Genomic DNA, 25,392 nt, shown 5'->3' on the forward strand with positions numbered 1-25,392 from the left:
GTTAGACACTAAACCAATTTATTGCCACCAAGCCAGCACTACAATACTCAGAGATGTCCCTACCTACAAAAGAAGGGATAAGAACAAAAGAGATATAACTCCTAAAGAAGGGAGGAAACATAACAGGAGCTATCACATACTACTCAGTTCTAACACTAATACCAATTGGCTCAATTCTCTGATCAAAAGACACAAGACCCATTCATTCATCTGCTGCCTATAAGAAACAACATCTGGCAGTGGTGCTGTGGATCAAGCGGTAGAGTGCTCACCTTGAGCTAAAGAGCTAAGGGATAGTGCCCAGGCCCAGAGTTCAAGCCCCACGACAAAGAAAGAAGAAGGAAGGAAGGAAGGAAGGAAGGAAGGAAGGAAGGAAGGAAGGAAGGAAGGAAGGAAGGAAGGAAGGAAGGAAGGGAGGGAGGGAGGGAGGGAGGGAAGGGAGGGAAGAAGGAAGGACATCTGACAAAGATAAATACCTACTCAAGGTAAAAGGTTGGAACAAATTCTTTCAAGCAAATGTCCCTCATAAAAAAGTTGGAATAGCAACTTCAAATAGACTTCAAATTAAAATTAGTAAGATGAGACAAAGAAGGACATTACATAAAGGGAACTCACCATCAGGAGGCCATAAAATTCTAAACATCTATGCACTGAATGCTGGAACTCCCAACTTTATCAAACAAATACTAATTGACCTAAAAACACACATAGATCCAAACACATTAATCACTGCTTACTTCAACACACCACTGTCACCTTTGGAAAGATCACCCAGACACAAATTTAGAAACCTCAGAACTAAATAACTGCATTGACGAGCTAGCCTTAACATACATCTACAGAATATTCCATCCAGCAGCATTGCAATATACATTTCTTTTGGAACCCAATGAACATTCTCCAAAATAGATAGCATCTTAAGTCCCAAAGCAAATTTCTGAAAATTCAAGAAAATTGAAATTACTACCTGTATCTTGTCAGAACATAATGGAATGAAATTAGAGCTCAACAGCAAAAGCCATTACAGAAAATATTCAAACCCATGGGATATTCAAACATTTCTGAAATTCAATATAAATGAAAACACAAAATACCAGCTCCTCTGTGACACAGCAAAGGCAGTTTATAGCTAAGAGTGCTTACACATGAACAAATTAAATAAATCTTAAATCAATACTCTAATAATGAACCTCAAGCTCCTAGAAACAGAAACAAGCCAAACCCAAAACCAGTAGAAAGAAATAATAGAAATTAGATCAGAAATAAAATGAACTAGTCTTAAAAATCCATATAAAGCTTCAACAAAACAAAAAGTTAGTTCTTTGAAAAGATTAATAAAATTGACAGGCCTTTAGCGACCTAAGAGAAATCCCCTAAATAAATAAATTTAGAGATGAAAAAGGGAACATCACAACAAAAACAAGCAAAATTCAGAAGATTTTAAGGGAATACTTTGCAAAGCTTTCTGCCAATAAATTGGAGAATCTGACACAAATGGATGCATTCCTAGTGGTATATATACACAATGGAATTTTAGTCACATATTAGAATGATATTGTACCATTTGTAAAGAAATAGAAAGACTTAGAAAAAATATGTTAAGTGAAGTAACAGAGAGACAAAAGGATCCCTGTTTTCCCTTCTATGTGGAGCAAATATGTTGAGTAGTATGCAAGTGTATACACATGTAGTAACTAAAATACAGTAGATTCAAAGAATTCAAATATTGTAATCTCTTAGGCGAAGTCAAAGTTCAACAAAATAAATGCCAGAATGTGGTTACTTGAAAGAGGTATGGTCGGGAAAATGTGTACACAAAAGAGGACGAAAAGAGCAGGAAGAAAAATGTATATACAAGATGTAGGGCATTGGAATCAAATATAGTGAAAACAGGGGTTATAGAATGGAGGTAGAACATAAAAAAGAAACAAAAAAATCACATAGTACATTATAACTACATTAAAACCTACAGCAAGGAAGATAAAACCTCTTGTGTCCCTATCTTGGGGTTCATTTCACTTACTTTGTAGCAATTAGATGTACAAGACACTATTAGCAATGAGATGTACAGACACTATGTTGAAAGCGAACTTTACAACTTGTAGGGGGAGGAGGTGGAGAGGTGGGGAAGAAAGGAATGGTAAGGGTAAAACAAAGGAATAGGGTAACAGTGCTTGATAGGAAATGTACTCATTACGTTCTTCATGTAACTATAACCCCTCTGTACAGTATCTTTACAATAAGTATATATATATTAATATACTAAAAAAGAGGGGAAAAAGTTGGCACATGAAAAAAAGAGTGAGGAGAATGCAGTCAAGAATTCAATCTCTATGTTCTGTACATCACCTTTACAATAACCATAAAAATTAGTTTAACAAAGAAAATACTGGAAATACCTACTGGACAGTATATTGGAAACGAACTTTACAACTTCACGCAGTGAGGGGGCAGGGGGGATAGAAGTGTGGGAGCTGGGGGAGGGAAGGGATAGTGGGACAACAAGAAGGAAGGGAAGGGGTAACAATGATCAACAAGAAATGTACTCATTGCCTTACTAATGTAACTGTAACCCCTCTGTACAACATCTTAACAATAAAATAAAAATTAAAAAAAGAAAATACTAACAAAAAAAGAATCCAATATATGATGAGTATGTTGAAAGAGGTGACATTGATTGAGATATAGGTATTCATAACTACTTTGTTAAACAGCAATTCCTTTGTACAACTACTTAAAATTTTTTTAAAAAAAGAAAAATTAAACAAAAAAGAAAAATATAAAAAAACTACTGCTTGTACTATGTATCATTACAAACTCACCAACATTTGCAGATTCAGATGCAGATGCAGTTTCAGAATCTGAGGTAATGATACGTCCTAATATGCCTGGGTAAGCGACAATCTGATCATTGACTTTTACTGTTTCAGGCATTTTTATCAGTATAACCTTCTCAATATCTGAAAAAAAAAGTCCAGTCATGAATACTATTGTTAATTAAAATCATCCTCTGGAAAATCTAAAAGTAAAAATCCTCTAAGAGCTGAGCACTGCTAGATACTCATGAGACTGAGATCTCAGGATTGTAGTTCAAAGCCAGCCTAGGTATGACAGTCTAAGAGACTTATCTCTAACCACCAAAGAGCTAGAAATGGAGCTGTCACTCCAGGGGTAGAGTGCCAGCCTTGAGCAAAAAAGATAGGGGACAACACCTAGGCCCTGAGTTCAAGTCTTAGTACCAGCATTAAAACAGAAAAAAGACAGTCAGAAAAGAGCATTTCAAATACCAGGTTAGCCTTGGCAAAGTCAGAGAAGTAGTATAAACTTGGTTGGGTTTTTGTGGTACTGAAGTTTGAACTAAGGGCTTTGCATATTCACTTGGTTTGCGTGCTTGGCTTGCATCCTACCAGGTGAGGCAATATACCACCCTTGTGTTTTGATGTTTTTACTTCTTTTTTGAAGTCTCATACTTTTCTGACCAGGCTTCCTTCAAATTGCATTTTTGAAGAGCTCAATATATTGAGTAGATATATTTGTGAGTACTGATATATTTGTGAGCAAACGGAGACGAGCTAGGGAGAAACTACCTTGAAAACAAAGTAGGCAAGCTGGCTTAAGTAATAAAAACTATGTTACAAGTGGAAGACCCTAGGTTCAATCCTCAGTCTGCAAAAAAAATGCAAAACAGAAATATTTATTAATAAAAGCAAAATTTGTACAAGTCTTCTGAGAAATATGACTGATATCCATAATATATAATTCCCATTATAAAACATTTGGTGGGGGGCTGGGAAGGTGGCTCAGTGGTAGAGTGCTTGCCTCGCATGCATGAGGCCCTGGGTGTGATTCCTCAGCACCACATAAACAGAAAAAGCCAAAAGTGAGCACTGTGGCTCAAATGGTGGAGTGCTAGCCTTGAGCTGAAGAGCTGAGAGGGACAGCGCCCAAGCCCAGAGTTTAAGCCCCACAACTGACAAAAGCAAAGAAACAATTTTTTGTATGGGCACTGGGACTTGAACTTAGAACATTAGCATTCCTTAGCTTTTTTGCTCTACCAATTGAGACACAGTCCCACTTTCAGCTTTATGGTGATTAACTGGACATGAAAGTCTCAGGGACTTTCCTGACCAGAATGGCTTCAGATCAAGATCCTGAGATCTCAGCCTCCTGAATAGCTAGGATTACAAATGTGAATCACCAGCACCTGGCGGCAAACACTCAAGTTAGCAAAATTATAGAGAGCGATTTTTTCCCAGACAGAAAGGAAGGAAAGTATACAGTGATGTGAAATAGGGGGTATGGTGAAAAAGGCAAGGTAAGGCCACTGGTGCTAAGGGATTAGGCTTATTATTCTGACTGGTGATAGAAATCAAAACTACTCATGTAATAAATCTGCATAGAAACAAATATAAATACACACAATTACTACAAGCTAAATTGAGACTTCTCAATAACATCTATATTTAATTTCAATGTACTGATTGTGTTATCTTAGTTTTGAAAGATTAGTTATTGTTGGGAGAAAAAGAGCAAATCTATAAACAGGTTCATGCTTTATTATTTCTTATGCATCCATGTGAATCTAAAATTATTGTTAAAATTGTTTCTGTTGTTAGAAATATGAAATTTAATTTTAAAAAATGGAATAGATCTGGCTATACTGAGTATTTGGGATGCAAACAGATCCAGATCCTATAGTGTATTTGCAATGTGTACCATCTAAACCTTACCAGAATCAGGTGGAAGACTGTCAGGTGAAAACAAAGAGAATGAATGGTCATTGTAATTCACAACTGCAGGGAAATTTATCAACTCAGGGTTGCTTTCCAGGCTGTCTTCTTCTACTATCAGTATTGGCGCTTCTGTTAAAAAAAAATTCAAAACTCTTAACCTCTATTAATTTATACATAGCAAAATCATCCTGAAATAATGTATAGGAAAAAAACCATTTCTAACTTGAAAAAAAAATAAAAGTACTTCTCTCTTCATAGACTTATGCTTAAAGAAAGGGTAAAGGAACACTTTCACACAAGAAGCTTGTAAACAGAATTCAATTTTAAGTAGCAGGGAGAAAGAAGGAACAATGAAAGAAAAACAGTACAAATGTAAAGATGGTGCCCAAACAATAGGGAATCATCCTAGCCCTCTACAACCAGAGAGTTGGGGGTCCCTACATGCAGATTCCCCCAAGAGATCGACAACAAAGAAAAATTGCACAGAGAATCACAGGAACTGAAAAAGAAAAAAAACTCATAAACTGCACACACAAAGATGTAAAAATCATGAAGACTACTCCTCTACCCCTTGCTGGACCCCGGGCTTCCGGGGGCTTCAGGACCACCAGCAGACTGCAGAACAGAGATGCAGAATACTACAACAGCACAGGACCTGGAAAGGACAGGACCTAGACAGCGCAGGACCAGGACAGCGCAGACAGACTGAGACCAGAGGTGAGACACCATGACACCCAGACCTTGAGAGCTCCCAAAGCACTGCCAGACAGCCCACAACCAGTCCCAGGGTAAGTATCATGCTGGGGGTCCCCCCATGGGAGAACAGGGTTAGCTGTGACTCACAGAGCTTGACCTGGACCATTCCCTCTCCCTCACAAGAAGGAACACCACACTTTAAGGGGACGAACTGGCCAGAGCCCTTCCCCATCCCACCTGCTGGCTTCAGTGGAAGGCCACAGGATTCATACTTGACAGATGCTAAGACCATGTGTCTCATACAGTACTGGCTATCGGGAGAGTTTGCACTGGCAGCAGCCAGTGGGAGGAACATTCCTTGCCCGCCAAAACCTGCTAAGCGGGTGCTCCTTCATGTCAGCCCCTGTCGTAAAGCATGATTCATGGGAATGTGCTTACTACTGACAGCACACCCCTGTCGAGAGGCACTGGCCCCTGGAGGGATCGGATTAAAAAAACCTGCCCCATCTAGAATTGCAAACTGTGTGAGTGTGCCGACAGTGCAACAGTGCGCAGAGCACACATGCACGTAAGATGAGGCAGACCAAGCTGTAGACCAAGTGCCGACCAGTGGTGGAGAGGGAAAGACAGTCTAGGGCCAAGGCACAAAAATACCCAGTGCACCTGATCCCTTCTGAAGCCAATGCCTACCCTGGAAACCAGAATCTTACCTGCTCAGTCCCAGCTGCAGAGCAGACAAAGTTCTGGTCAGCCAGCACAAGGCTGAGTGGCCACACAGATACCAGGTGGCCTGGGAAGCCAGCTCCCATCGGCGAACCAGTGAGAACAAACCCAGAGCCAATGAAGGCTGCCACCCACCAGGCAGAAATCAGGACAGGGCCCTGATAATTCCTGACTCCCAAATGCATAAATCACAATGAAAGATTACAAGATTCATGAACAGTTAAGACAGAAAACCAATTCCAAAAGCCAGCAGCAGGAAGTGGTACTGTGGCTCGAGGGGTAGAGCACTCGACTTGAGCTGAAGAGCTCATAGACAGTGTGTAGGCCCAGAGGTCAAGCCCTACAACCGACCAAAAAAAAGCCAGCAGCAATCCAGGAAAGAACTCCAGGGACATCAAAGAATAAATGGAGGAGAAAAGAACAATTAAAGATATGATGACAGAATTTTCCAAAGAAATAAATGGAGAGTTCTAAAAGCAATTTCAAGAGCAGAGACAAGATTTCACAAAAGAATTCCATGAGTTCAAAAAAGAAACGCAGACACGCATACCTCATCAAAAGATGAAATTAACACTTTGAGAACCAATATAGGAACCATAATTAGTTCAATTTCCACAATACAAATCACAATAGAAGCCCTAGGAACAGAGTAAATGAGATGGAAAATAGAATATCATCAGATAAAGATAAAACAGAGGAGATGGAGAAGAAAGTCACATATAATGGAAAAAACACTCAGAATTTACCAAAGTTAAGTCCAAGAACTGGCATTATTCGCCATAACTAAGATATAGAACCAACCCAGATACTCGTCAATAGATGGATCAAGAAATGTGGAATATATACACAATGGAATTCTATGCCTCCATCAGAAAGAATGACAGTGCCCCATTTGTTAGGAAATGGAAAGACTTGGAAAAATTATATTAAGTAAGCCAGGCCCAAAGAAACATAGGTCCCATAGTTTCCCTTATCTGCAATAACTAGTGTATGTCTAGGACAAGCAGAAAAGGTCAAAAGCTATGTACATATGACCATATAAGATGATGCTAAGCGAAATGAACCCCAAGATGGGGAAACAAGAAGTTTTATCTTTGTTGCTGTTGTTTTTAATGTACTATGTGATTTTTTTTTGTTTCTTTATTCCTGGAAGTAAAATCTAGGAAAAAATTAACAAGATGTCCTTCAATAAAGTAAAAGGGCAAAAACTGGGAGTATATTCAAACAATGAGATAGTTTAACTATTAATACACAACAATCTAGATGACTCCAAAAAATTAAACTGAGTGAAAAATAAAGCCAAACTATATCAATCTACTTACATAAGTCTTAAGAAACAAAAGATAGATCTAGGTATTAGTGATGGGTTATAGAGATAGGGATGATTAGAGTGTTGGCTATAGTTATCAAAGAACAATGGGGGAAATGACAGAAATAATCTCTCCCCTGACTGTGGTGGTAGACACATAAATCATCTCATAAAATTCCATACTGTGAGATGCACATATAACTGAACAAAAGCAAAACTGGGCACATACCAATAATATCTATGGATTGTCTCCATGTCATATGATATTTTACCATTTTTGAAAAATGATACTTTTAGGGGAAACAAATTAAAGGATACTCAAGGGCTCTCTGTACCATTTCTTCCATCAAACTGTGATTCCAAGATGAAAGGATTAATTTTTAAGATATTGTCACTAAGAACTAATATTAAGACAGCTGGCTAGGCATAATAGTTTACAACTATAATCTCAACTACTTGGTTGGTTTGAAACCAGCCTACTCAACATAGTAATAGGAAACAAGACCAACTTCAAAGAAGAATATGAGTATGGTGATGACATTTGAAATCCAAGCTAAATAAGTAAGTGAGAAACTTTGTTTTGAGGTCAGCCCAGACAAAGAGCATGAGATGCTAAAAAATTACTAAAGTATAAACAAGAGAAGATGTGAGTCAAGTGGTTAAGGACTTGCCTAGCAAGCATGAAGCCCTGAGTTAAAGCTTCAGTACAACAACAAAAAAAAACAAAAACAGTAAGTGTTGAAGAAATTTGTATTTTCAAAACCCTGCTACTTGTGCTATGTATCATTTCAAACTCACCAATATCTGAAGAGGCAGATGCAGTTTCAGAATATGTAACAGCTTTATGTCCTAAAAAAGTTGGGTAATAGACTGTTTGACCATCGACTTGTATTTCTCCTGGCATTCCTAATACAACTTCTTCAAAACCTAAAAGGAAATGAAACCCTGTTATGACACTTTAAACTTTTAGGTGTCTTTAATCAACTATATGAAGAGTATCTTCAAGCACAAAAGATATAATGAAAGGATATTTGAGAGGAAAAAGAAAAAAAGAAAGACTATTTGGAGAATAAGAAGTGCCCAGCACCAGTATCTCACACATGAAATCCTAGCTACTCAGTAGGAAAAGATCTGACTATTGCAGCTTAAGGCAGTCTAATCTCCAATTAAGCAGAAAGAGACAGACAGACAGACAGACACAGAGAGACAGACACAGAGAGAGGGGGAGGGAAAGGGAGAGGGAGAGGGAGAGAGAACAAAAACTAGAAGTGAAAATGTGGCTCAAGTAGGAGAGAGTACCAGCCTTGAGTGAAAAAGCCAAGTGAGAGTATGAGGCTCTGAGTTCAAACCCCAGTACCAGCACAAAAATTTACGTATAGACAAAAAAATGGTTAGAGGACAAGTTTTAAACAATAAAGATATTACAAATGAACAATTCTTAGTGTGTCAAGAAGAAAAAAATACAGTAGAAATATAAATGTGTAGGAACTAGATCATACCTACACTGCTACTGACGGCACGAAAAGTTACAGCCTCTCTGAAAAATTGTTTGGGAGCTTCTTAGAAAACAGAACATGCTTTCACTGTATTTGATATTGGTATAATTTGTGGAGGGGAAGGGAAAAAACAAACTGTTTAACTAGGGATACAGGTGGACCCATTGCAACAATGAGATGTACAAGTCGTTATGTCAAAAAATGAACTTTACAACTTTGGTGGGGGGGGTGGAGGATCGGGTGGGGGGAGGGGGGAAGTATGGGAAGAGATGAGAAGGGGAAACAAAGAGAAAGAAACAATGCTTGATAAGAAATGTACTCCTTATCTTGCCCATGTAATTGTAACTCCTCTATAAGGTATTCTCACAATAAAAAGACAAAAAAAGAACATGCTATTAAATAAGGCTCACTAATTGCATTCTTTGCACTTATGACAAAGAAATTACATTTATTGACACAATAGCCAGTGTATGAATATTCATAACCAACTTATCTGCAATATACAAAAAAAATAGAAAGAAAAAATGTGAGAGAGAGAGAGAGAGAGAGAGAGAGAGAGAGAGAGAGAGTGTGTGTGTGTGTACAGGTCCTGAGGCTTGAACTCACAGCCTGGGTGGGTGCAGTCCCTGAGATTTTTGGCTGAAGGCTACAACTCTACCACTTAAGCCATAGCTTCAATTTCAGCTTTTTGGTAACTGATTGGAGATAAGATTCTCACGGACGTTACTGCACAGGCTGGCCTCAAACTGCAATTCTCAAACCTCAACCTCCTGAGTAGTTCGGATTACAGGCATAAGTCACCAGCATCAGGTGAGTGAATGGGGTTTGTTTTAAACCAATTCTTATGTATGCCATGTAAAACTATTCCTCAACAAAGGAAGAACGAAAACTACATTTACATAAACATGGGTACAGGAATATTTATCAGGGTCCTGTTAACAAAATCTAGAAGAAAAACAAAGCTGTCCTTCAAGAGGTAACAGTTTAAAAATATGAAATATATTCAAACCATGAGATAGTATTCAGCAATAGCAAACTTAAGTGTGTTGCTCAAGAGGTAAGAGACTTGCTTATCAAGCATAAGGCCCTGAGTTTAAACCTCAATATCACCAAAAACAAAAATGAATGTTAATGAATCTTTATTTAAAAACAGCTATTAAAAACAGCTATACTATACGTCATTTCAAACTTACCAAATTTGAAGATACAGAGGAAGATGAAGTTTCAGAATTTGGTGCACTGAAATGTCCAAATAAAGCTGGGCAATAAACTATGAATTCTTTTTGTCCTGGTATTCCTAACAGTATAAGATCTTCAAAGCCTAAAGACACTGATGCTCCCTTATGATATTCTTTAAACTTTTGGCTATATTTAATGAAGCACGTAAAGAATATCTTCAAGCAGAAAATATGGTGAGAAGAAATTTAAAGCATCAATAAGGAAAGAAGAAAAATGAAAAACCAGAAATATGGCTGTGAAAACTAGATGCTCCATACATTGCCAATGGGAATATAAAATGCTACCATTTCTCCGAAAAATTGTTTCACGGTTTCTTAGGAAAGTAAACTGATCACCATAATACTAGCAATTGCACTATTGGCATTCATTATAGTGAAAAATTAGTTACAAATAATAGTAAAACTTTAGAGTTACAGAAGTCAGTATATGAATATGATAGTGCTTTACTTCTAATTCCTGGGGGTCTAAAATCTATATGATAATCAATGTATGAGTAGATTAAAATAACTAGTCAGCATCCAATCAAAGGAAAACAATTCAACAATGAAGAGCAAACAACTGAGACTTTAGAGCACACAAGTAATCCCAGTTCCTCAGGAGATAAGGTTAAATGGATTTTGAGTCTGCAGCCAGCCTATGTAAAATTAGGCAGGTCCTATTTTGAAAAAAAACTGCAAAGAGAAGGCCTGGGGTACTGGCTCAAATGACAGAATATAAGCTGCTAGGGGACACCCTGGATTCAAACACCAGTATTTCAAAAAGGAAAAGTAAAAAATGGAAAAAGGAACAAAAAGGCAGAAACTTATTGGTACAAAAAAATTTTATCTGTCTTCAGGGAATTATAGTGTTGGAACACAAAACATCCATAATGTATGCTTCCCTGTAGAAAATACTCTTCAACTGGCAACTTTACAGAGAACAATATTGTCCAGGCATTAGGGAACTGGTATAAGTGAAGGAAAGGATGGGGTAACATGAGAGAGGGGGTATGGTCAAAAAGCAAGATGAGGTAGCTGATGGTGAGGGATTGTCTCTGTGTTTAACTGATGCTAGAATCAAAACAACTCATTCAATAAATTATAGTAGAGGTGCTAGTGGCTCACACCTGTAATCCTGGCTACTCAAGAGGCCAAGATCTAAGAATCGTGGTTCAAAGCCAGCCTGGCCAGGAAAGTCTGTGAGACTCTTATCTCTAATTAACCACCAGAAAATCAGAAATGGTGCTGTGGCTCAAATTGGTAGAACATTAGCTTTGAGCAAAGGAGCTCAGGGACAGTGCCCAAGCCCCAAGTTCAAGCTCCAATAACTAAGTAAATAAATAAATATTATATAAAAATTAGATATTATAATATATCTCAATAAAATTTGTATTTGGATTGATGTCGATATCCTGGTTGTATTGCTTTACCTGTTTTGATGTATGCTACTGTTGGCAGAGCAAAGCAGACTACAAACAGAATCATAACATATTTCCTGTGTAAGAAATATTTATGTGAACCTCACTTTACTAAAATTACTGCTGTTAAAGAAGCTTGATTTAAAAATAAACTATAGCTAGCTTGCATTGAGGGCTTGAGATATTGATAGATCAAGATTCTGTATTGCAGTTTGTTATGTGTATCAACAGACACTCACCAGAATTGAAGACAAGAGTGTCAGCTGAGTAAGAGTATTGGCCATGGTCATTTCTCATCACTGGTGGGATATGCATCACCTCAGGACTGATTACCAGGCTGGCTCCCACAGCAGTCAGATCTTCTATAAGAAAATAGTTTCAAAACTCTCAACCTTTATTAATTTATACAGAGCAAAACTACACTGAAATAATATAGAGGAATAAAACAATTTTTCACATGAGAAAAACTAAATTACTTTACTCTCATAAATTTATCCTTAAAGGACAAAGAAAATTCTTCACACAGCAAGAATGTTAAATAATAGAATTTGAAGTAGCAGGGTAAAAGAAGGAAAAATGAAAGTGTATACATCACTATTACCCTTACCTATTGCTAGGGAGCTATTAAAATGGCATCCCACCAGGGGAAAACAATCATATATTGAGTATATGGAATGCAATCCAAAATCCTAAATGGAGGGATCATGGGTATAAGCAGCAATAGGGAAGTATTTTCAGAAAAGTATGCTGCATGAGAAACCAATGCCTCTACATTAAAAATTTGATTATCTTGACATTTTTTTTGCTATTTTTTTGAGGCAGAATTTCACCATATAGCCTAGGAAGGCCTGAAATTCAGGACTGTCAGCCTCTCCATTTCTAGGATTACAGACATGCATCACCAACTTCTCTTAACATTCTTGAAATGACAACTACAAACAGAAAGAAGAGTAATTGGTAGGTATTAGCAAAGAGAGGACATAAAGAAAGGGTGACAAGAGAAATGGCACTGTGATTGTACAAGAATAAAATGAACTATTCTTGCACTGACGGAACTAGTCCTTCACTTTCATAGGGGACCATCAAACCTGTGCATTTACTCACATGTGGTGGCACTAGCCAGTGATCTTTGCACTCAGGTGGCAGAAACCAAAGTAATCATAGGTTTAAGTACAACTTAGACTACAAGAAATATTCCAGGCCAATTTGGCCCACATAATGACACCTGGTCTCAAAAAAAAATCAAGGTGGGGGTGGGGGGAGGATCAGGTGGGAGGAGGGGAGGAGTATGGGAAGGGATGGGAAGGGGAAACAAAAGAGGAGGCAACAATGCTTGATAAGAAATGTACTCGTTATCTTGCCCATGTAATTGTAACTCCTCTGTACGGTATTCTCACAATAAAAAAATTAAATAATTTATGAAAATTGAGCCCTAACTGAAGCTATGAAGGAGTATTATAAATTAAAATGAGCCATGTCTTTTCTAAGTTAAAAAAAAAATCAAGGTGAAGTTTGTTAACTCACTCGTATAGTACTTGTCTAGTCTAGCATGAACAAGGACTTGGGTTATAGCCCCAGTTCTGAATAGGATATAGCTGCTCATGTAATAAAATAATGTAGAACTAAATGCATACTCATCAATAAAAGTAGAACTGGAAACATCTAAGTAAGTATCCTCTAAGCATTGAACCGTACACTGTGGTTCACACTTGTAATCATCACTGCTTGGGAAGTTAAGACTGAGAGGATGATAGTAATAGGCCAGCCCAGAATCTGAGTGACCTAAGAGTTGTTCATTGTAATCAAGGGACAATGGAAAGTGTGGTTCAAATGGTAGAGTGTTAGCTTTGAGCAACATAGCTCAGGGACAACATCCAGGCCCTGAATTCAAGCCCTAGTACAAACAAAAAGAAGTAGCAGCAGCAGTAACAATAGTAGTAGTAATACTCAACAAAGACAAATTAATGAGCAAGACCCAAACCAAAAAGAAAATGAAGTTGGGCATTCGATAAAATGTACAATCACAACCACATGGGAGAAGTAAGGAATGTTGGTTTTGAGGTAAGTGCAAGCAAAATGCATGAGACCTTATCTGAAAAAGCAAGTAAAAGGACTTAAGATGTAACATTAGGTACAAAGGACTTACTTACCTACCAAGAGGCCCAAACCCATAAAAACTAAAATATTTTAACTTTAAAATCCAGAATTTAAAATGTCTTCTATATTATATATCATTTCAAACTCACGGAAATTTGTAGATTCAGAATTAGAAACATTTTCAGAATCAGATTCACTAAAATGTCCCAAAACACCTGGGTAATCGATTACTTGGCCACTGATTTCTGCATCCTCTGATATTTCTATCACTATAGTATCTTCAGTATCTGAAAGGAAACAATGATCTATTATAATATATTTAAACTTGTGTCATTAATTAGCCAGAAAAAGACTATCTTCACATAAAACTACCCTATGATCCAGCCATACCACTCATGGACATCTGCCCAGAACATAACAAGCCAAGAGAGCATATAGACACTTTCACATCCATGCACATTCATGCTGCACTATTCACAAAAGCCAAGACATGGAAACAGTCTAGATCCCTACAATAGATGAGTGGATCAAGAAAATGTGCTACTGGGCTGGGAAGATGGGTCAGTGGTAGAGTGCTTGCCTTGCATGCATGAGGCCCTGGGTTTGATTCCTCAGTACCACATATGCTGAAAAAGCCCGAAGTGGTGCTGTGGCTCAAGTGGTAGAGCACTAGCCTTGAGCTGAAGAGCTGAGGGATAGTACAAAGGCCCCACAACTGACAAGGAAGGAAGGAAGGGGGAAGGAGGGAGGGAGGGAGGAAGGAAAGAAAGAAAATGTGCTACATATACACAATGGAATTTCTCTCATCCATCAGAAAGAATATTACAACATTTGCAGGGAAATGGAGGGACCTAGAACAAATCATGTTAAGTGAGTTGAACCAAGCTCAAAAAGACAAAAACCACATGTTCCCTCTGGAAACTAGATCTAATATACAACTATACATGATAACTAACTCAGACCCCTATGTATTTACATAAAAACTGACTAAAAGAGGGTATACATAGGGGATGAATCCAAAGGTATAACTTCTCTAATCATCTAAATAACTATTTGGTTTAAAAATATTCTAAGAGATGGAAACGTTTTTGTTGTGTAATATTTTTCTTTTTGGGACACTGGGAACCGGGATAGGAATGGAGGGAAGAAGGGTGAACAAATTTACTCATTGTGTTCAATTAACACTATGTAAAAAATTAACTATATAAGTTGGGGGTTATAAGAGAGGGAAAATGGGGGAGAATGAAGGAAGGGGTGACACTAACCAAAAAGCATGGTACGCATAACATGACTTACTAAACTGTAACCCCTTTGTATAACTCCTTAAAAGTAACAATTGGGCCAGGTGTTGGTGCTCACGCCTATAATCCTAGCTACTCAGGAGGCTGAGATCTGAGGATCATGGGCTGAAGCCAGCCCCAGCAGGAAATGCCATGACTCTTAATCCAATAAACTACTCAAAAAAGCCAGAAATAGAGCTGTGGCTCAAGTGGTAGACTGCTCACCTTGGGCAAAAGAAGCTTAGGGACAGTGGCCAGGCCCAGAGCTCAAGCCTCAGGACCGACAAAAACAATAACAACAACAATAACAACAGCAGGGGTTGGGGATTTAGCACAGTGGAAGAACACTTGCCTGGCAAGTGCAAGGTCCTGAGTTCAGTCCTCAGCTCTGCCAAAAAATGAACTAAAAAAAATCTTTATTAACTAAAGGGATGCATTCCAGCCAGAAAAGTACATCTTCAAACAGTAACAAAAAGATATAGTTGAAAGGAATATGAATAATTATTAAGGAAAAACAATAGAAGTATCATAAATATAAATGTGAAAAGTAGATCCTCCATACGTTACTAATGAGAATATAAAAAGCTGCAGCCACCCTGGACAATGTTGCAGATTCTTTTTTTTTTAATTGTGAAAATACCATATCGAGGAGTCACAATTACATGGACAAAATAATGAGTACATTTCTTATCAAGCATTGTTATGTTGCAGATTCTTAAAAAGGTAACCATGCTATTACCATAAAAACCCAGAAATTGCACTATTTGAATTCAAGATAGAAAACTGACAACTTACATTTACACAAAAGTCAGTACATGAACGTGGTAGTACTTTACTCCTAATTCCAAAACTAGGGATACCAAAATTTCCAACATAGTGTCTTCTGAGCATCCCTGTAGCATTGGTTCCTCGTTTGTCCTTTGTCTCACCATTTTGTTGTTACCCTTCCCTTCCCCAAATCAGGTAAATGTATACAAAACACAGGGTACCAAAATCAAAAGCAGTGACAACAGGGGATAAACCAAAGGGGAAAAATGAAAGAAAAAGAAATAACTTCATACTGTACATTAAAAACCACAACAACGAAGAAAAACCTCTTGTTTCCATAATTTGGAGTTCTTTTTTATTAGTATCATCTTATATGGTCATATGTACATCAAGAAAATGTGGTATATATAATCAGTGGAATTCTATGCTTCCATCAGAAAAAATGACATGTAAACTCTTAGCTACTCTTGACTACTCAGGAGGAGATCTGAGGACTGACAGCAGGGGAAGTCAGTCTCTTATCTCCAATTAACCAGCAAAAAAGATGGAAATGAAGCAGTAGAGAACTAGCCTTGAGCAGCACTTGGACCTGAGTTCAAACACCAGGACTGGAACCAAAAATTAAAAAGTACAATAAAAATAAATTTGCTATCACTATAAGACCTGGAAACTGCACTATTCACAGTGTATACTTGTATCTATGTCAATCTCCCGACTGGGTGGTTTTACCTTAGTTTAGAAAGATGTTATTGTTGAAAAAACAGAACAAAATATAAGTAGGATCGTGACATATTGTTTCTTACATATCCATGCCAATTTAAAATTATTACAAGTATTGGGCTGGGAAGGTGGCTCAGTGGTAGAGCGCTTGCCTTGCATGCTCGAGGCCCTGGGTTCGATTCCTCAGCACCACATAAGTAAAAAGAAAAAAGCCGGAAGTGGTGCTGTGGCTCAGGTGGTAGAGCGCTAGCCTTGAGCTGAAGAGCTGAGGGACAGTGCCCAGGCCCAGAGTTCAGGCCCCACGACCGGACCCAAAAAAAAAATTGAAAAAAAATTATTACAAGTATTGTTATAAAAATATGAAGTTTAATATTAAAATGAACTACAGCTGACTTGCATTAAAGATTTGGGGTGCTGACATATGAGATTGCTATAGTGCTATTTGTTATGTGTATCATCTGAAACTCACCAGAATCAGATGGAAGAGTGTCAATGTCATTTTCTATCACAGGTGGGAAATTCATCCCCTCAGGATTGTAGTCCAAGCTGGCTTCTGCTATTCCTTGCACACCTACAAGAAAAATATATTCTAAAACTCTTAACTTCTATGAATTTACACATATCACACGTACCCTACAATAATATACATGAAGTAAACACTTCTTTTTTTTTTTTTTTTGGTCAGTCGTGGAGCTTGAACTCTGGGCCTGGACACTGTTCCTCAGCACTTCAAGTCAAGGCTAGTGCTCTACCACTTGAGCCACAGTGCCACTTCTAGTTTTATGGTGGTTAATTGGAAATAAGAGTCTCACAGATTTCCCTGCCTAGACTGACTTTGAACTGCAATCCTCGGATCTCAGCCTCCTGAGTAGCTAGGATCACAAGCGTGAGCCACCAATGCCTGACAATAAAGACTTTCTCACAGGAGCAAAAGTAAATTATTTCTAGCATCACAGATTTAAGTAAGGGCAAAGGGAAATCTTCATATAGGAAGCATGTGAAAGAAAACAACTTCAAGCAGCAGCAAGAAAGAGGGAACAATGAAGTAACACATATAGAGAAAATGCATCACATGTATTACTAAGGTAACAGTAAAACTATAACCCACTAGGGAAAAAAATCTTAGTTTATATGGAATTTATGCAATACAATCTATAAATCTAAAAGGACAAACCATGTGTAACAAGCAGAAACCTCGGTATGAATTCAGAACATTATTCTGAGTAAAAATGCCAATCTCTACAGATTATATATTCAGGGTTTTCCTTAATAATCCTTCAGGATTTGTTCCTGTTGTTTTTGTTATTTTGAGGCAGAATCTCACTATATTTTCCAGGATGGCATTAAACTCACAGTTCTGAGCCTCCGTAGTGCTGAGAAAACAAGCATTAACTACTATACCCAACTTCTCTTAACATTCTTGAAGTATCAAAATTATACACGGAAGAGATCAATAATTACTATGTATCAGTATATGGGAGGATGGAAGGAAGGGATGATACCCAGAGAAGCGACTGGAATTATAAAAGGGCAAGATGAGGCATTCTTACAGTGATGAAAATGGTCTGTATCTTGATTGCAATGGGAGGACACATAAAACCTATATAACCAAATAAAAGCAAAACCTCAGGACATCTCAATTTGGCTCCATGTTAAAATCCTAACTGTGACATTTTTGTGCCATTAGTTCCTGAGGCTTGAACTAAGCTTCTGAGTGCACTCTGAACTGTTTTTTTTATTTTTTCTCAAGGCTAGCGTGCTACCACTTGAGCCATAGCTCCTCTTCTGTCTTTTTATGTTTAATTGGAGATAAAAGTTTCACAAACTTCCCTGCCTGTCCTGGTTTTGAATTGTAATCCTCAGATCTCACCCTCCTGAGTAGCTAAAATTACAGGCATGACCTACCAACATCTGTCAAAAAATATTATTTTTGAACTAAACTAGTTAAAGAATACTCAAGCACTCACTGTATCATTTCTTAAAACTTCATGTGGTTTTAAAATACCTCAAAATGAAAAGTTTAATTCTCAAATAGTTCTAAGAATCAGTATTAAACATGTTGATCAGTATCTTGGCTATGATAATGCAGCATAGATAGCCAAGATATAGAATCAGCCCAGATGCCCCTTAGTAAACAAATGATTTATGGAAATGTGGTATATGCACCATGGAATTCTATTCATCCATTAGAAAAATTATACCATTCATAGGGAAATGGAAAGACTTAGAAAAAATATATTAAATGAAGTAAGCTAGACCCAGAAAAACATAGGTTGCATGGTTTCCCTCACTGTGGTAGCTAGAATGTACCTATAAATCTACAAGTAAAACATACTGTGGTACACAAGGGGTTGCAAATGAATTAACTGAAATGTAATAGACTATGGAGAGCTCAAATAGTAAATTCTTTTTTTGCAGGTTGGTAGCAGTATTTATTTTACTTTTAAATTTTACTGAAAGACTAAATCAAAGCTCAACAATGTACCAGGAAATGGGTACTTGCAAGAGGGAAGGGGGAGAGGGGTAGAAAATGAAATGGGGAAGGAGAAGAATACAGGTAAGAATTTATTATATGTACTACAGAATTGAGAAACAGCTCACACCTGCAATCCTTTTTTTTGGGTGGTGGGCCTGAACTTTGGGCCTGGGTGCTGTTCCTCGGCTCTTCAGCTCAAGGCTAGCGCTCTACCACTTGAGCCACAGCACCACTTCTGGCTTTTTTTCTTTTTGCTTATGTGGTGCTAAGGAATTGAACCCAGGGCCTCATGTATGCAAGGCAAACGCTCTACCACTGAGCCACCTTCCCAGCCCCATACCTGTAATCCTATCTACTCAGAGGGCAGAGATCTGAGGATCCAGTATGAAGCCAGCTCAAGCAGGAAAGTCGATGAGACTTTTATCTCCAATAAACTACTCAGAAAAAGCCAGAAATGGTGTTGTGGCTCAAGCAATAGAGCACTAGCCTTGAACACCGAGAGGCTCAGGGACGGTGCCCAGGCCCTGAATTCAAGCCCCAGGACCGGCAAAAAAAAAAAAGTTTTTTAAAAAAATCCACTATACACATAAACTTTGTTAAATAGCAAAACTTCAATACATACCTAAAATTAAGATAAAGGAAGGGGTGATTTGGAAGGGCGGGGTTGAGAATGTTGAAAGGGTGACACTGATCAAGATGCACTATATTCATAAACTCCTTTGTTGAATGGCAATGCCTTTGCACAACTACTTAAAAGATAATATTTTTGAAAAATGATCAGGCCAGGCCTATAATCCTAGGCACTCAGGATGCTGAGATCTGAGGATCATGGAAAGTCCGTGAGACTCTCATCTCCAATTAACCACCAATTAACCACCAGAAAACCGGAAGTAGCGCGATGGCTCAAGTGGTAGAGCTAGCCTTGACCTGAAGAGCTCTGGGACAGGGCCCAGCCCCAAAATTCAAGCCCCAAGACCAGAAAAAAAAAGATCAGGCTGTGTGGCTCACAACTGTCATCCCAGTTATTTTGAAGATATAGATAGATTATAGTTTAATGCCAGCCTGGAAAAATAAGTAAGAAAGACTCAGCTAAAAAGAAAAAGCTAGGCATGGTAATGACTTCTAAGCACAGATGGTTGAAAGAAGTACATGAAGAATGTGGTTTTGAGGTTTGCTCAAACAAAAGCTGCAAAACTTTATCTGAAAAAAATACTAAAGTAAATTTGGTTAAAGGTGTGTCCCAAGTGGTAAAGAGCTTGTCTAGTAAGCTTGAGGCACTGAGTTCAAGCCCCAATATGGCAAAAACAGAAAAAGACATGTTAAGAATCTAGATTAAAACCTGCTAAAGATACCATGTGTCACTTCAAACTCACCAGAATGTAAAGCTGCAGAGGCAGGTGCCATTTCAGAATCTGGGCCATTGAAATGTAAAGCTGGGTAATAGAGTGTCTGGCCATTGACATCAGTTTGTCCTGGCATTTCTATCAGTATAACCCTTTCAAAGTCTGAAAGAAAATACCTTGTTATGAACCTTGCATGAAGAAAAACTATCCTCGTAAAAACAGTAAAACAAAAGCATTCTCTAATACAGGAAAAAAATAATCTCCCTACTTAGCAGAACTGCTTAATTTTCAACCAATTTACTAAATAAAGATATACAGATAGGTGAGATTTTTTAATGGCTACAAATATTATTTTATGTCTAGCCAATGGACAAGTTCCATTTTTTGATTTTGTTAATTTATGTAAAAGATAGTTACCTGATTATTTTTTAGTTATTCAGATTGATATAAATATAGGTTAGCCTAGAAAACTTCTCTAGGCTTTCCGAAATGAAAAATATAACAAAACCTTTCAAATAATATCTGTATCCACTATTAATTTAAAAGTACACATATAGCTGGGAATCATTATTGGCTCATGCCTGTAATCCTAGCTACTCAGGAGACTAAATCCTGGAGGATTATAGTTTAAAGCTAACATGGACAGAAAAAAAAACATGTACATGTATTTTATGATTACTTGAAGACCCAAAAGAGCAAATGGAAAGTTTCACAAAATTAAGTTATGTATTTTGGTAATTTATATGCATTCCAAGACATTTTGAAAGCAAAACTGTTTTTTTCATCCACTGCTTACAAGAAATTTGATATTCTATGATTTTGTGAACATAATTTAGATCTGAATTTGTTTGTATTTACCTGGGGGATTACTTCAGAGATGTTTTCATTTGTTTAGTAAAATTCTTATTCCTAATACCCTTTAATATTTTTTCCATCCTTATTCTTGCTTTTCTCTCCTTTTAAGATTCCAACTAATCAGAATGGACTCTATATATGCCCTGTGGTCTTATATCCTCGGTGATTTTTATCTAGCTACACTCCTAGCTTTTGCCTTCACAATGCCTAGAATGTTATCGATATCAAGGAAGGCTCATTGTAGTCCTGAATGGAAACATCAGGTTGAAAAGAGCACAATAACATTTCCTGCTTGGTTAATTCTCTCTTCAGCTATTAGCCTAGTTATTGAATTCTATGGTTTTATTGTACTTTTCAGTTCCTGAGTTTTTATTTTGCTTTATTTCAGCTTCTCTAGGTCACTTCTATAATCTCAGTTTTTGACATAAATTTCAAGGTTTTCTTTATCGCCTTGAATAATAGTCTGTGCTAGATTATTCCAGTATGGGGCAAAGTTATAGGTCTCTTTGTATTGTCTGTTATATTGGCTGGTTCTTAACCATAAAGTCTTATACATTCCCTATTATATATTGTAAATTATATTTGAAAAATTATTTATAACAGTAACTCGATAACAAAGACCATACAAAAAGAATATTCCTCACTATTTAAGATACATAGTTCAGAATCATACTCAGATCATATCTATCCAAATTCAGGAACTGAGATTATTCTAACCAGTCAACAGATACGAAATAGGTCTAAAGTTTCTTACTAGAATCCAACTAAAACCAAGAAGCCATGTTCCCACATTTCCCACCTTCCACTTGGTCCTGAAGTCTTTTAACATCACAAAACTCACTTCAGCTCTCACTTATAAGTGACACGAGGGCAAAAACAGCTCCTGAAAAAGGCTATGTCTCTGGATTGTTATTATCTTCTAGATATAATTATTACCATTTTTATTATTATAATTTATTTTCTATTATATTATTGATTTTTATATTAGAATTTACTTTTTCAAAGTTGACTTCTGTTGGATATTTAAAATTTTTAATCTGATATTATCAAAGCAATAGTCATTGTGTACTGAAAGCTAATTAAAATATATTGTATAAGATAAAATATATTTATGTTAAAAATCATCTGCCTCTAGTATATTCATCTATTTAAATGAATATTTTCAAAGAGAAAAGATATGACAAAAGGAAATTTAGGGCTTCAGAAAAGAAGAAAGAATTATGGAAAGACCAGAAATATATTATACATTGCTACTAGGAATATAAAATTATTCAACCTCTCTAAAAATGTGTTTCTACATGCTTTGGGAGTTGGGCAAAGTGGGCACAATTAACGGAGGAAGGATGAGCAAATGTAGTCATTGCAGCCAACATACATTATATAAAAAACCTGAACTATATAAGTTGAGGATAGGAACAGAAGGGGGAAAATGAAGAATGAAAGGTGTAACATTGGCCAAGAAGCACTGTAGTCATAACATGACTTAGGGAACTGTAAACCCTTTGTATAACTACTTAACGATAATTTAAAAAGTGTTTATATCTCCTTTAAATTAAATATGTTTTCACTATAACATTAATTAATATTAATTAAACATGCTTTTACCCATTGGAGAAATAAAGGATAGAATGACCTGAGAGAAAGTAATATAGTCAAAAACACAAGATGAAACAGCTAGTAGTAAGCAATTATGCTCTATATCATGACTGGTCATGAAAATCTAACCTACTCATGTAATATATCTGCACAGAATAAACATATAAATTACAATGAGTAAAAATTGAGATAGCTCAATAACATCTGTACATGTATCAATGTAAATATGCTGAGTGTGTTATTTGCCTTAATTTTGAAAGATGTTATTAACAGAAGAAATAAAATGTAAAGCCAATCCTACTTTTCTTTCCTTTTTTTCTTTTTTTGTTCCAGTCCTGGGACATGAACTGAGGGCCTGATCACTGTCCATGGGCTTTCTTTTTTTTATGCTCAAAGCTAATGTTCTACCATTTCAGCCACAGCTACACTTGCAGCTTTTCTTTTCTTTTCTTTCCCTTCCTTCCTTCCTTCCTTCCTCCCTTCCTTCCTTTCTTTCTTACTTTCTTTCTCTTTCTTTCTTTTCTTTCTTCCTTCTTTCTTTCTTTCTTTCGGTAGTTGATTGAAAAGTCTCATACTTTCTTGTCTGGGTTATCTTCAAACTACAATCCACAGATATCAAGCCTCCTGAGTATCTATAATTACAAACATGAGCTACCATTGCCAAGGATATGTTATTTCTTTAAAGTACACATTAATCTAAAATAACTGTTAATATACTCTTTTATTAAATATATAAAGTCTGATATAGCATCAGTTGCTCATGTTTGTGATCTTAGCTACTCTGGAGGCTAACACTTCAAAGATAGAGGTTTAATTCCAGTTTGCACAGAAAAATCTGTGAGATTTCATCTTAAGAAATAGTCTATCAGCTCTGCAAGCAAGTCAGGCAATTGCGAACCCCCAACTTCAGTTCCCAGTAACAGCAAGAGAGACAGATAGACAAGCAGACACATATGTATGTAAGAGTTTGAGTGAAAAAAAATGAACTACACATGGCTTGTATTAATGATGTGATGTGGACAGATTTAATTCTATACCATTGTTGCTTCTGTTTTTGTGTGTGTGACAGTATTGGCACTTGAACTGGGCTCTAGGGGATGTTGCTTAGTTTTTTTTGTTGTTGTTCAAGTCTAGCTCTCTACCACTTGTGCCACACTTCGTCCTTGAGCTTTTTGGTTGTTAATTGTAGATAATAATCTACTTTCCTGCTCAGGCTGGCTTTGAACCGCTATCCTCAGATTTTACTCTCCTTAGTAGCTAGAATTATAGGCATCAGCCACCAACATCTGGCTTCCATAGTGCTCTATGTAAGATGTCATCTGAAACTAACCAGATTGAGATGAGAGAGTATCAGCTGAAAAAGAGTCTTGGTCATTTTCATTTACAACGGGGAAATCCATCGGCTCCATGTTGTTTGCCTGGCTGGCTTCTGCTACTGCTGTCATATCTAGAAGAACAAACAGAGTGGCAGGGGTTACCAAAGGACAGTGGTAGGGAAGCTTGTGAGAAGGAAGTGATATCTCTCTGAATGTGGTGGTAGACACATAAATCTATTCATGTAATAAAATGCCACACAATTAGATATACATATAAATGCATACTTAGATTCAAGAAAAATTGAGGACATCCCAATAAACAATATATGGATTATCTGTGTCAAAGTCTTAATTGTAATAATTTTCTGTGTTTTTGAAAAATAGTATTTTTTGAAGTAGAGCTGTTTGCAGCCAAGCACTGGTTGCTCATGCCTGTAATCCTAGCTACACAGGAGGATATGATATAATGTTTGAGGTTTGAAGCCAGTGCAGGCAAGAAGGTTTGTGAGACACTTATCTCTAATTAACTAACAAAAAAGCTGGAAGTGGAGGACTTAAATGGCAGAGTGTTAGCCTTGAGCAAAAAAGCTCAGGGACAGCACCCAGTCCCAGAGTTAAAAACCCAAGACTGGCACGTGTGCACACGCGTGCGCGCGCGCACACACACACACACACACACACACACACACACGAGCTATCTGCATCATTTCTTACAACTTCGCGTGGTTCTAATATACAGTATCTCAAGATGAAAATTTTAACTTTTAAGTTTAAGAAAACTGATCAGGCTGGATAGCTCACATCAGTCATTGCAACCATTTGAGAGGTATAGCCAGAAAAGACCAAAGTTTGATACTAGCTTACACCAAAAAAATTGAGTAAGACCCAGTTAAAAGAACAAGCTACTGTAAAGATACTATACAGGGGGTTACGGTTACATGAGTAAGGTAATTAGTACATTTCTTGTCGAACATTGTTACCCCTCATCTTTACAATAAAATAATTTTTTTAAAAAAAGAACAAGCTAGGAACAGTAATGACACCTATAATCCAAGCTGGATTTGAAAAGTAGGTAAGGAACATAGGTTTTTTTTTTCCTAAGGGTGATAGAAACATGGTTTTGAAGTGTTCTCAAATAAAAAGCATGACATTTCACATGGAAAAAAAAAAACTAAAGAAAAACTGGCTAAAGGTGTGGTCCAATGGCTAAAGGGCCTATCTAGCAAGACTGAGGCCTTGAGTTCAAGCCCCAATACTGCCCAAACAGAAAAATCCTTGTTAAAATGAGAAGTACAAATTGCCATGTCAAAAAGGAGCTTTACAATGTCTGTGGGAGGGGAGCGGGGGGG

The 25,392-nt window shown here is 37.2% G+C and overlaps 1 protein-coding gene across 1 annotated transcript in view; it reads right to left on the bottom strand.

Annotated features, from left to right (window-relative positions):
- Positions 1 to 25,392, bottom strand: part of Bend2 (BEN domain containing 2) — a 61,356-nt gene that overhangs the window by 11,926 nt on the left and 24,038 nt on the right. The window contains exons 7-13 of the mRNA XM_013032110.1: positions 24,058 to 24,174; positions 20,307 to 20,438; positions 16,927 to 17,028; positions 13,839 to 13,976; positions 8,260 to 8,388; positions 5,577 to 5,801; positions 2,823 to 2,960 (exon numbers count right to left, since the gene is read on the bottom strand). Of these exons, the coding sequence (XP_012887564.1) occupies positions 2,823 to 2,960; positions 5,577 to 5,801; positions 8,260 to 8,388; positions 13,839 to 13,976; positions 16,927 to 17,028; positions 20,307 to 20,438; positions 24,058 to 24,174 (981 nt within the window). The remainder of the gene's footprint in view (positions 1 to 2,822; positions 2,961 to 5,576; positions 5,802 to 8,259; positions 8,389 to 13,838; positions 13,977 to 16,926; positions 17,029 to 20,306; positions 20,439 to 24,057; positions 24,175 to 25,392) is intronic.

This window comes from Dipodomys ordii, unplaced genomic scaffold (genome assembly GCF_000151885.1).
Source record: "Dipodomys ordii isolate 6190 unplaced genomic scaffold, Dord_2.0 Scaffold150, whole genome shotgun sequence".
NCBI lineage: Eukaryota > Metazoa > Chordata > Mammalia > Rodentia > Heteromyidae > Dipodomys > Dipodomys ordii.